The sequence below is a fragment of the Falco punctatus genome (genome assembly GCF_963210335.1).
Source record: "Falco punctatus genome assembly, chromosome: 7".
NCBI lineage: Eukaryota > Metazoa > Chordata > Aves > Falconiformes > Falconidae > Falco > Falco punctatus.
This window is the reverse complement of record NC_137587.1, coordinates 16,348,013-16,361,376: the sequence shown is the minus strand read 5'-3', so window position 1 is coordinate 16,361,376 and position 13,364 is coordinate 16,348,013. Positions and strand designations below refer to the sequence as shown.

At 36.7% G+C, this 13,364-nt stretch overlaps 1 protein-coding gene across 5 annotated transcripts in view; it reads left to right on the top strand.

The window, feature by feature from the left end:
* Nucleotides 1–13,364, top strand: part of DPH6 (diphthamine biosynthesis 6) — a 232,317-nt gene that overhangs the window by 184,483 nt on the left and 34,470 nt on the right. For all 5 annotated transcript variants that reach the window (XM_080394734.1, XM_080394733.1, XM_080394732.1 and 2 more), the window contains one exon: nucleotides 6,986–7,391. In XM_080394734.1, the coding sequence (XP_080250860.1) occupies nucleotides 6,986–7,391 (406 nt within the window). The remainder of the gene's footprint in view (nucleotides 1–6,985; nucleotides 7,392–13,364) is intronic.

Here is a 13,364-nt window from a genome sequence, read left to right as displayed (position 1 = left end):
GCAAAGCTTAAACTGGATCTCAGGAGTTTGATGCACTCTATTTAATGCAAGCAGTGTAAAAGAAATTTTAAATGTATTATTTAAAGGCACATTAATCTTGCCGCTATAATGGTGTAATAATGCATACCATATAAGGTTTTCATAAACTCAGCTTCTAAAAGTAACATCATAGTATCTTTCTTTTTGTTCTCCAAGTCAATTCTTTGTAGAGATAGCAATTATGTATTCATCTCTGTCTCTTATAGCCTGATTCATATTCAGCTGTATTCAGTGAGGTAGGTAGACCTTAGTCCTTACTAACACAACACAAAGAATATTTCTCATTTGGAACAAATGGAGGATAGTCAAAGTAAACCAAATTTATATAATAAATGTTAATAGCTGAGAAGTGTACCTTTTCAGTTAAATTAAGTAAAATAGTTAAATGCCTATACTATGGGTTGAATATGGGTTTGTCCTATACTCGTGATTCCTGTGTTTTCATCAGAATGTTAATAGGTCTACCTTTGATTTTTTTTAGATGAAAAAAATACACTATTAATTAAAGAAATTCTTTTTTTAAGGTTAGCAATTTTAAAACAGCACTCTGTGTAAGTTAGTTTGCAACTATTAGAGCCCAGCATTTTTCATTTAACTATGCCCGTTGCATTGGCTTCTGGTTTGCTTCATAGCAGTACTGAGAATGCATTAGGCATGCATTAGTGTAAGAGTATTCTGTAGCTCTCGTGAATACGCACAGTGAAAATCGAGTGCATCTTTACTAAGAACTAAGGCATACAATATGCAAGGACTTGGTAACACTATGTGGTAACTTCTTGTGTCTGAGCAAAGCTCAGGAAAGCATTGGACACAGCCGTTCAGATAACCATTTTACTTTAACGTACAGATGCAGGTTAATTAGAAGCTTAAAAACCAGTTGCCAACCTCTGTTGTTAACGTTCCTTCTTGTGATATGAAAGGGCTTGTATTTCCGCATTAAACATGTTTATAGAAGTGTTAGCTAAGGAATATTTCTACAAAGCTATTTTTTCACCTTCAGCCTATGCATGAATGTAAAATATAGGAAGAGTTCCTGTTCTCTTTTCATGTTATTAGATACCTTACTCAGCTGGATGTCATTTGGTAATGTAGTACTGCGCCCCTCAGTAAGTTTTCAGCCAAGCCCTTCAACCGCTTCTATTTCCAACCAATCATCCTTAAACTTTCGCAGATTTGTGTTGAACATCCATTGCAGAACCTCGTTAGAGGGGTTAAAACACAGCAGACTGGTGGCTCGAATGTAATAGGGCTCGAGATCCCTGTTCCTGTGGCAGGTGCCCAAAGCAGGCAAACCTCCTGCTGGGCACTGTCTGGGACTGTCTGTTGTGTTTTAGTTGTCTGTGGTGTCTCCATCAGTATAAGCAGGGAGGGGAGATTCTATATGTCCCTCCCTAAAAGTAGGATTCCAGTTTTCTCTGTGATTCTGCTTTGGGAAAAAGGAGAAGAGGAAGCATTTATTTTTTTTTCTCAGAAAGAGCCCAAGAGCAACCACATTCTTCCAGCCCAATATTCTGATGCCAACAGCTCTGCTCAGCTGGCTGAAGAAGCACTTCAAAGCTGTTACCTGCATTCTTCTGTTTGACTCAGTGTTCATTATTCCCCTATGAAATCAATGTGAAATATCACAGATGAATATAAAACTCCCTTAGAATTACAGAAATGTTGGAAAGGACTCATTGTTGGAAGGGAATAATTGTGAAAATTCAACCAGTCCAGTCAAGAAAGCCCAGTCACTTTTCCTCTTCACCAAGCAGACTGCTAGTATCAGCGTAAACATAAGTTCTTACATAAGAACATAGAATAGTCATAATGGTGTAGGCTCTGCTTAGTATTCTGACTCCAAACAGTAGCCCTAAGCAGATGTGAACAGTAAAAACAGGAAAAGCATATATCCACCCTAATATTCTCCCCACCTCAAACTGTTTTATTCATATATAATTTAATTAAATTCATTTTAATAGTTATATAAATCGTTAATTTTCATATAAATTATTAACTATTGTATAAATTAATAATTAACTAAGAATTTTAATATGTCTGTCTTATAATCCCCACTGAATCTGTGTTCTTCTTCAGGCTCCCCTTGAATCCCTGTAAAATTCCTGCAATCACATCATTCTCCATCAAGGAATTCCAGGTGTCACCCACCATCAGTCTTCTTGAAACCATGCCCTTACCAAAGTCATTTGATGATCCATCGTTCTTGTACAGAAAGACAAGGGTGCAAAATCAGTTCTTATCCCTATCCATTCTTCGTATGTCATATATGGTTTTGTAAACCTCTGCCGTATTCTCCTTAAGGCTGGAGGACATTTCCAGTCAGATCCTCCAGAGGTTTAGATCATCCTTCCTGTCCTCGCTGAATGCATTCTGTATCTAATATGTCCTTTTTCAGTTGAGAGATCCAGAGTTGCATGTCTTACTCGAGGCGTGGGTGAATTGTGAATTTCTGCAGTAGCGTAATGTAAAAATAATGCACTTTATCCTCTATTCCTTTCCTAAGAATTCATAATGCTTTACTTGCTTTCTTGACTACTGTCAGCTGCTGTGATTCTGTATTAACTGGTCCATGAAGACTTTCCAAGATGTTACTTAGCTTAACTGGGCACTCTTCTCAGTGTTTACAGCAATATGGTATCAACCTGCCTCGGTATTATAAAATGTGAGGTAAACAACAGAGTCACATTTTCAGTCCTCCTAAAATCTTTTCCTTACCTTCTGTTTTTCCCGAGTTATTGAAATGTGTATTGTAACACCAGAAGAATACCAGTCTTTTCTTCATGGTAGGAAAAGCCCTTTGCTGAGTTGTGGGGTTTTTTTTAAAGCAAGGTGTTAAAAGAGGGAGTATTCGTAGTCCTTCTTGCAGCGCATGTATTTAGAAAAATCTGCTTTGGGGCTTCCTCTTCCAAACTTTCTGGAACTCCTGTCTTTCCCACCTTTGATAAATTGAGTAGCAGATAAATTGAGTATCCTGTTGGCAGAGGGAGGATATAGTGAACCATGTTTCGAGGACAGCCTAATATAAGATTCAGTTAGAGCTAAATCACTTATATCAAATCTTTATCCAAAGTTTTGGAATCCACCATTTCATAGCATGATAGATTCAAAATCAAAAGACAGCGTGGTCTCTGAGGTGATCCAGTTTGCAACCATTAGTAAAATAAGAAATTGTTACAGAGTCATTTCTTTTCAGAGGCTGTCTCCCGCACAGCAAGAGGATGCTACCTGGCTTCCTTCTGCAGCGCTCTCTAAATAAGATCATGAAAAAATATAGCACAGTAGTAGCATCCGTCTCCATATTATCTCAGCAGTCAGCTATTGAACCTTACGATCTGTTCATTTTCCTCTATGACATTCAAACTTCTCCTGGTGCTAAGCTACCTCGCAGTATTTGTTCTTAGAAAGGATTAAATCCTGTGGGAAATCTAACAGGTGGAAATCAGAATGTTCCAACAGGCAGATCCTCTACCATGAACTGAAAATCATTTGAATACTGACAGCTAGAAAACAAGTGTTTAAGGGAAAATACGTTTAGATGACAGCTACATCTACAGCCTAATGAAATTTGTGAAGATTTGTAAAATTCAGGTCTGCATACATTAACGAATCACTGCTTTCAACAGTGTTTGCCCCAACAAACACTTTTTTTGTCTCTTAATAATAAGAATTCCCAAGAATTATTTGACACTTCTTTTTCAAGAAATACAAGCCAAGCTGCATCCTTTTCTACCTCTTTTTATTTTTCCCTAAGACTGTGAAGAAGTGGAAGGAGGACTAGGCCAAAACCTGTGCTCCTTTATGGAACAGTTTATGACTATCCTTGGGCAAGAACCCTAAAAACACATTTTTCTTCATAGTACCACAGCTGTCTGCCAGAAGTACTGAATCTCATTGATGAGAGTGCAGAATCAATTGTAAAAAGCAACTTAATCATAAAATAATTCCTCTTCATTTTCAGTCTTAATACTGTCTTATATTGTTCTGGCATCATATGAATGGAATTTCTTAGCCAAGCTTATATATTCATCCTCATTTACTAGACAGGCTATCATAAAGATATTCAGCTGTTTAAGACAGTTGTAAATTTCTGAAAGGTAACTCCTAAGTGCAGCATCCATATACAACACAAATGTCAGCGATTTTTTTGAAAATAAGTCAGGAGACATCATTGTTAGAAGTATTTCTGTAAGATTTGGTAGCAGCTGATGAAAGATTATTAGTCCCCAGTAGCTCCATCAGTTGTGCTTTGTGCAAACTCTAAAGTTAAAGGTTATGAGTGCTATGGTACTGTACAGGTGCACCATGAATAGTCTTTCACACAGAATAATTCTCATTTGTTAAATTTGGAAATGTACTTTCTCCTGGCCTTAATTTTCATGTAGTTCTTCATATCCTAAATGGCAGCTGAAGGCAAGCAGAAATAGCGAGTAATTGATTTAACAACCTAAGACAAGCACAGGGAAGTAGAAAAGTTTGTCTTAGTGCTTGATGTGACCTGAGAGAGCTTCTTTAGACTCTTTTTTTCTAAACAGTACCTCAGCACCTTGGGCCAGCAAAGTGGCCTTTAAGCCTGAATAAGCATGACTTTTTTATTTTTTTTCCTCAGTGCAAAGCTCCAGTATTTCATCTTTTCAAATTGTTTTACAGCACTTAGAGCAGAATTATATTGACAAGGTTAGAATTCATCTCCTAGAGGAGAATACTGTGCTCCTCCTGTTAAGTGCTAATATAACATTTATGTGTTGGTACCTTAATGACAGGCCTGGCTAGCCTGATGAAAGTACTGAAAGCAAACAGTACTCGGTGAAATTTTATTATGACTGAAGTGACTGCAATTTGAGACAAATTATCCCTATTTTTGTTCCTATATCAAAACCAGAAACGCTAAAGCAATTGCTACATGTTTGGTATAGAATTAGACTCCGCTATTGTTAATATAGAAGTGCATTTTTCATGTAAACAGCTCACAAGGGTCAAGCATCAAAGATATTCTGTGCAAAATGCTTGTCAATAACTTTGTGAGTGAATTTTGAAATAAAGTGCCTGTAACCTGTCATCATTTCTTCTTCTCAAAGTTGAGAGCGAGTAGATGAAAATTGAGGTTGTGAATTGACAGTGCTGTGAGTTATATGGCCTTATCGACTTCAGGCAAACTTGACAGATTTGCCTTGTTATTATTTTTCTTCTTATAGGCCAGGCAATGGACAATATTACCGGTATATACTGCAGCGTAAACAAATCAGTATATAAAAATGTTATTATCGGTGTACACAAAGAAGATGGTGAAGTCACTAGTATTAAAAATGCTTGGTATATCGTCTTTCCATTAAAAGGGAGGGAAAAAATAAGAAAAAAATTAATCTGCTAGACAAAATCAGCATTTCAATTGTTCAACTGTTTGAACAGTTCTTAAAAAGAAAGAAGTGTTCAAAGAGCTGATAAGTTAATGTAAATTCATACTTTTTGAGAATATGAATATCATAAAATGGGGTTGGTTTCCATAAACAGACCTTGTTGTATACATAATAGAAGTGTATGCATTTCAAGTATAAGGTAACAGCAGACCTAAATGTGTGTACTGGCTTTGGCTGGGCTGAAGGTAACTTTCTTCATAGCAGCCTGTACAGTGCTATCATTTGGACGTGTGACCGAAACAGCACTGATAACGCACCAGGGTTTGTAGCGGTTGCTGAGCACCACTTACACAGCATCAGGGCCTTCGTTTGTCACAATGTCCTGTCCTGTCAGCAAAGGGCTGGGGGTGCACTAGAAACTGGGAGGGACACAGCCGGGACAGCTGGCCCTAACTGACCAAAGGAATATTTCATTCCATAAAACATCATATTAAGCCATAAAAACTTAACAGAAGGGTCTTCGGGAGGATAGCCATTGCTCACAGTCTAGCTGGGTATCAGTCTGCTGGTGGCGAGGTGTTGAGTAATAGCCTTTGCATCGCTTGTTTTGGTTTTCTTCCTTTCTTTTTTCTTCACTTACTAAACCATCTTTCTTTTGATCCACAAGTTTTCTCACCTGTGCCATTGGGGACAGGAGGAGTAAGCAAGCAGCTGTGTGGTACTTAGCTGCTAGCCGGAGTCAACCCACTATAATGTATTATTCCTAATTTAAAGGTCTGAGGTTGGTTTTGTTTGTATTCACTTGAAAAAGAAATAAATACATAGCAACAGTACAGGGACAAGATAATTCTTTTATGAACTCATCTTAGTTTTGTTAAGATTCAAAGGTGATGCTATTCACTTCCTATACCTGTTAACATGCTCCAGTGCAATTTATACTCTTTTTTGTTATAAAGAAGTAAGCAGAAAGCCCATCCCACTTCTTTAATACCATCAAACGAGAAAGAAATCAGTTACTTAGAGTTAGCATACCAAGTTAGCTAATTAGATGTGGTGGTTGATGTGAAAACAATTTAAATACACTTTCTAAATGAGCTGTGCTATTAAGAAAACACATTTGAGATCATTCTGCTGTTCAGAAATATCTGAACTATATCTTTGCTGTATCTGAACTGTATCTTTAGTACTCCAGCTTTTAAAATACATCTTAAATGCTTTACTAGCTCATTTCTGTAGTTTTGGTCATTCTTACTATTTCTATTCTTTAAAGACCATTGGTATGGAAAAAAATTACTGTATGCAAAAAAGACTTTCCCATTGCAGACCGAGCGCAAAATACATTATGATCAGCATCTTATTAAATGCTTCAGGTATGGTAATGGTTTGAGATTGGAAAAATAAGCAGATGTTGACTGTCAGACGAATTCATAATTACTCAAGATAATTTTTCAATAAGAAGGAAAATTTAGGGGAAAGACAGTCTCCATGAAATAACTGTACTGCACGTGGTTTTCTGAATGTAGCAGCTGAATATGAGCAACATTAATTTCTACCAGCTCTGTAATATGCACAATATTTTGTTTATCTTTTAGGTTGAAGATTCAGAGACGTATCACGATGGAACTGATGTGTGTGGGTTGCTTACTGTGGTTGTAGTATCTCACCTACCCAGAGATGCTGCCATTGAATGGCATGTTGTTGCAGTAGTTGATGATCCACTCCAAAGAAAACATTTTGCAATGAAGATGATGTCAGAGGGCTACCAAATTGATTGCGAATCTGTGGAGTCTAGTTCTGCATCTTCTGCATCAGTCTCTCTATGTCTGAGCTTGATTTCACCATCCGTTTCTCAGCTTGATTTAGACGGACCTCTTCATGACTTAGTTGCTATGTTTAAACAAGCTTTTGAAAAACTTTCAGAAGACTGCAGTGCAAGTCCTTTGTCTTTTAGAGCTTTCTTCAAGGAGGATGTCTTTGATACCGAAACACTACAAACAGGTAAGACTTGTGATGAAGGAAGCACGTGCTAATACTAAGCATAAGGTATTTTTTGTTTATGTCTACATAAGGTTTCATTGGAAGAAGATATTTTAGAAGTGCCTTTCAAGGATAGGTGGCCAAGAAGGTCAATTGCATATCGGCTTGTACCAGAAAGTGTGGCCAGCAGAACAAGGGCAGTGATTGTCCCCCTGTACTCAGCACTGGTGAGGCCGCACCTCAGATACTGTGTTCAGTGTTGGGCCCCTCACTACAAGAAAGACATTGAGGTGCTGGAGCATGTCCGGAGAACGAAGCTGGTGAAGGGTCTACAGGACAAGTCCTATAAGGAATAGCTGAGGGAACTGGCGTTGTTTAGCACAGAGAAAAGGAAGCTGAGGGGAGACCTTATATCTCTCTACAACTACCTGAAAGGAGGTTGTAGCAAGGGGGGAGTCAGTCTGTTCTCCCAAGTAACAAGTGATAGGACAAGAGGAAATGGCCTCAAGTTGTCTCAGGGGAGGTTTAGATTGAATATTTGGAAAAATTTCTTCACAGAAAGGATTATTAAGCACTGGAACAGGCTGCCCAGTGAAGTGGTTGAGTCACCATCCCTGGAGGTATTTAAAAGATGTGTACGCGTGGCGCTTAGAGACATGGTTTAGTTGTGGACTTAGCAGTGTTAGGTTAATGGCTGGATGATCCGAAAGGTCTTTTCCAACCTAAATGATTCTATGATTAAAATATGTTTGTTGTTCTTCTGGTTGCCACGCACGCTCCTCATATAGAAAGGCTCTACTGGATGTTTTGACGTCCAAACAGGATAAAGCCCTGGATTACTTGTTCTCATCTCACAGCTGACCTGACTGAGTAGAAGGTTGTATTAGACAATCTTGTTCCAATCTGAGTTGTTCTGTGATTCCACGAAAAAGAAAGTTTCTGAGAAATCCAGCCACCTCAGGTTCAAACATAGGGAAAATTAATCTTTTGCATATAAGTCTTTGAACAGTTGTCCATTTGGTAGCCTATTTTTGTCATGATCTAGAACTATGTTCAAATAAGCAAATTCTGTGTGCTAACAGGCACTCCTTTGAGGATAAATAATTAAATATTTAATGTTTTAAAATGAGGAAATGATTTCGTATCCTCTAGATTAGAGGGTGTCTGGTTCTGAACGTGGGCTGCTTTCTTGCCAACTTACTATAATAGAACGTGCTAACCAAACAAATTTACTGTTTTTTTCCCAATGTTTATTTTTTTCAAAATCTCATTCCTTTACCAAGTAAAGAGAATACAGAACAATAAATACAGTGGTGCAGAATACGGTGTACTTCTTATGTTGTACATCTGTGTTTTGGGCTATGCTCAATTTGGTCAACCAACATTATGCAAGAGCACAAAATCTTATTTTATCTTTCAGACCTACAAAACTGGTAGAACATACTTGTACTGAAATCAGTAAGAGGTTTGTTATCAGTTTGAGAGGAACAAAATCAGATCCTTAGTCTATCTCTATCTCAAACATGCATGCACTTTAAAAATCCTTGCAGACCACAACTGATCCATATTAATTAAATGACATAAATGTTAGCCCTCAAATATTCTACTGGCCTATTTTCTTTTCTTAACCTGCAGCAGTTTTTGAAGAAAATTCAACCTGACATTGTTTAATAGATTTAAACTACAGGAATTGAAAGCTATAAAAATGTGGCATAGAATAAGCATATTTAATCCAGGAAGCAAGGAATGAACATATAGTCTGACAGAATGTTGTTGGTTTTACTACATTTTGTTTAAAAGCTAAAAGGAAACCTGATAAAACATATTCCTGGCATGGGATTAACATTACCGTTTTGCCTGCTTGCTTTCTGATATTTCTCAGGCCATAGAATAATTACTTCCAAATAAATTTTGTTTGCTCTATTAAATATTTTGCTCAATATTATGTATAAATTGTGCACATAAAAATTTGATTCAGTTCCATTCATGTTATACTACCAATGCCATAGACATAGAAAGATTTGTTGTGATTGTCATATTCATTCTGGTTGTGTTCAGATCTCTGCACTGTCATAATAATTCCTGTCGTTATAGCAATTTTATCATTATCCTCAGTAGTAAGAAATATGTTCTTGCAAATCTGTAGAATATATAGAATACATTAAATTTACAAGAAGCACTAATTCATGAATTCAATGAAGAATTTAAAAATAACTTTTTCTCTACTTAGGAAAAATTTGCAGAAAGGTCAGTGGGAAGAAGAAATATGCTATATATTTGAAAATTATTTCTCAAATTAAAATAGTTGTTGCTGTGTTTTACAGATAGTTTCAATCTGATATAAGACTATTATATATATACTGTTTCTGATTCAAAATCAGAGGACTAATTGTTAATATATTGTTAAGAAACAGGGACATATTTTAAGTGTTCTGCCAAGGTGTGTCTTTGGAACCTTGAAGGGGCATGTAGTCTCCAGTGGAGCCTCCTCAACTTTCCAAAAGTTGCAGCGTATTACTGAACTATGTCTTTGACTGTCTTTTGTACTATTACTATGCTTTTCATAATTTCAAGTGTAGTCACACATATATGTTAAATCTCAGCTAAGAAAGCACTGTATAAGGTCTCCGAGATGCTCTCATTCATTTCAGTATCCCCTAGACAGTGTCCATAAGCAAGGTGACATAGTCTATGTTTTATCTTCTCAGTTATTGGCAGTCTTCACCTTTCACTGGCAGAACTATGGCAAATGTGTGTGGCCTTTAGCGTGCTTCACAGATAAAATATACCAGAGCTAATATCAGGTCAGTCTTATGAATCCCATGATATTTTAACCTGCCTATAACACCAGTCCAAGATGTTAGATATTGCTGAATTCTGATGACCAGAGCTTTTTCTGGTTTCTCATAGCATACTCCTGTTGTCTTCTTGAGCCTTAAGATGGTTCTCATGTTCCATCTACAACAGCCCATTAACTTGTCAGCCTTCTTCCTAAATCTCGATTCAGGAGAGAGGGAGTAAAAAAGGCATGTTTTATGTTACACAGAATTTTAATTCATTGCCTGAATAGAATTCAAAGCATAGATATAATATATTTAGGCAATTTCAAATAAGCTTGTTCTGCTTATAGAATGCACGAATTTGAATGTGGCTAGTCACAAGAGAGAACAGTACTGGTTTCCAAAATAGCACTACTTTGTGTCTTGTCAGCTATGAGCATGGCCAAAACTTGCTCATACCTCTCTCTGTAGTCTTGCAGTCTTGCCCTAAGCTATTTTGAGTATTTGGATGTCTCTGTGGTGATTTCTACTACCTCCAAAGGTCGCTTTCTGTTGCAGAGTATGTCTAGGTGGGTAACAGATTTATTTATGCTACTGATCAGATAGTTGGTAGGTAAAACTGTCTTTCAGACAGAGAGTAGCATTGTACCAGGACACAGGATTAAGCAGAAATGTACTGATCTTGACTTGAAAATCTGCAGGCCTAATACATGAACTTTTAAAAAATATTGTTTCCTTGGTGTGGCTACCAGAACACGAATGACATTGAGAGAGCAGTTTTTCAGTTGCCATTTATTAATTCAGCCCAGGTAGTGCTAATTGCTAACCATCTGTATGATGATCCATTAGTGACATGTTTGATCTCCAACATGTGTTAGACATTGTTAATCCCACAAGTAGGTCTGTCCTTTTGGAGTCTTCAACTACCATCAGATACATTGTCAGCTGAGGAAAGATAATACTCATCATGTAGTAGGGAAGGCTAGACACTATTATTCAAATATTTTTGCCATGAAACACATCAGACGGATGTGGATGTGTAATGGAAAAGACAGAAATTATCATGTCTCAGAAATCAAGAGAGATGGTTGAGGAGATAACTCTTCCCATCTTAGTGCATTCCAGGTGGACTTCCATCATGTCATAAGATGTGCAAGTAGTCTTCAATAATTCTTGTAAAATCTTGACTTGCAATGTATTGTCTCTTTTAGCAAAAGCACGGAAAAAAATAAAGGTACTTTTTTCTGATTAGAGCTTAAAATCATTGGAGTGAGAGAAGAAAACACTGCCACAGATCTTCTCAAATGAGCCTCTGATTAGACGAGGGCTTTTTTGGTGCAAAGAGATTGTAATTTATTTAAAACTGTGCAAATAAATTAGAGACATTTGTTTGTACCTGATACAGTAAGATGAGAACCAGGAGTACATATACTCTGCATATTGTAACATGTTATTGGAAATTACTATAGCCAGTGTTACTGATGTCAAAAGAAGCTAAAGGTTTGTAATGCAAATCTGAGACAGATAGCTTTCTGTTATCCTAAGACCAGATGTAAAGTTTTATTGAACAAAGTGTAGTACTGATGGTGAACTTCTCAGAGGCAATCCCTCATAACATACGAGAGCATTATGGGCACCGTGCTGAGACCACAGAACGTGTTAGAAGTAGGAGGATTAGATTAAGCTGACATATATACTTAGTAAGATGCTGTTAAGCCTTTAGAAGTCTTTAACATAAAATGGCTATTTCTCTCTTATTCTCATTTAAATATGCATTAATATAAACGTGTCAGGACAATTCGCTATACCATCCAGTTGACTAGATTATACTTCAGTGTAGGAAAGATGTTCATAGTCATCACAGGCCTTGTTCACAGGATGTATGCAAAAATATTTTTGAATATTTATTAGGGAGTGGAAAAGGTCCTGCATTCACCAGAACATCATATTACATAATCCCTTTTTAATACTATAGAAAAAAAAATGAAGTGGGAATATAAAAAGGCAAAAGAGAACAGGAATAGAAAGACAGTCTGGTAGCGGCATTAAAATGAATATATAATTAGTTTTAAATGTGGCTCTACTCTGTAAACGCTTAGGACTAAAAGGCTCTTAGTACTTCTGTATTTATCATGTTTGAATGATGCTATAGTTTAGAAAAAATTCTAACACAGGTTGAGTGTAGTTCAGCTGGACCATAGAAAATCTTGAGATGGGACTGTTTCTTCTGTTGAAAGAGAAGCCCTGGTTATTAGGCACTCAGTTAGGAGTCCTTGCACTGACATAGTAACACCCTGACACACGCACAACATACTGCTTTTAAACTAAAGATTTTCTATCTGATAAGATTTAAAGTATTACACTTATGAAAATACTGCATTATCAACACATTTACCAGATGGTTTCCAAAACGTAATTTCCAGTACTGGTAGATATACATTATGTAGTGTAAATCTAAGAGATGTGGAAGACAATCAAGTGAAGATACCAAGATGCGCTTTCTTAATAACACATCTCTGTGTGCATTAAGAGTTTGATATTTTTTAACTAATGTACTTTAAATTCACAAAGGGAATTTACTTCAACTTAACTTTCTGGATGGATATGCCCTTATACACTGGGAAACAACTTCCCATGGGGACAGCTGAAATCTCAACTTCTAAATATTTCTATGCAGACCTACATGTTCTCATGACTCAGCGGTCGTGAAGGGCTACTCACGTGAGTAGCAACTGAAGAGTCATTAAGAACTGTTTATTGAGTAACCATGAAGCAGGTATATAAGTGTTGATAATTTTTAACTGTTGGTCCTTTTGAAATCAAGCTTTGCAATCACTAACTAATGAAGTAATTGCTGTGACTATGATACATAATTTGGCCAAACAAAGGTATTTTTTAGATATTATGATGCTGTCTGAAATAGGCTGTAAAACTTGTATGTGTTTTTCTACCAAATTCTATTAATTTAGGCTAAATGGAAAACATGACAACAGTTGTCAACCTGAAAGAAGAGGAAAATTTCACTTTAAATTTCTTGGGTTTCCTGTTAAGAAAACAAAGAATTTGCCAAGTATAATAGTTCAAGCAGCAGGCCTACACTGCTGCTGGTCAAAAAAAAAAAAAAAAAAAAGGTGATATTAGTACTTGGGGAAATGAATCAGATTATAATATACATAAGCAATTAGGAAATACTGATGTGATTCATGAGTGCATT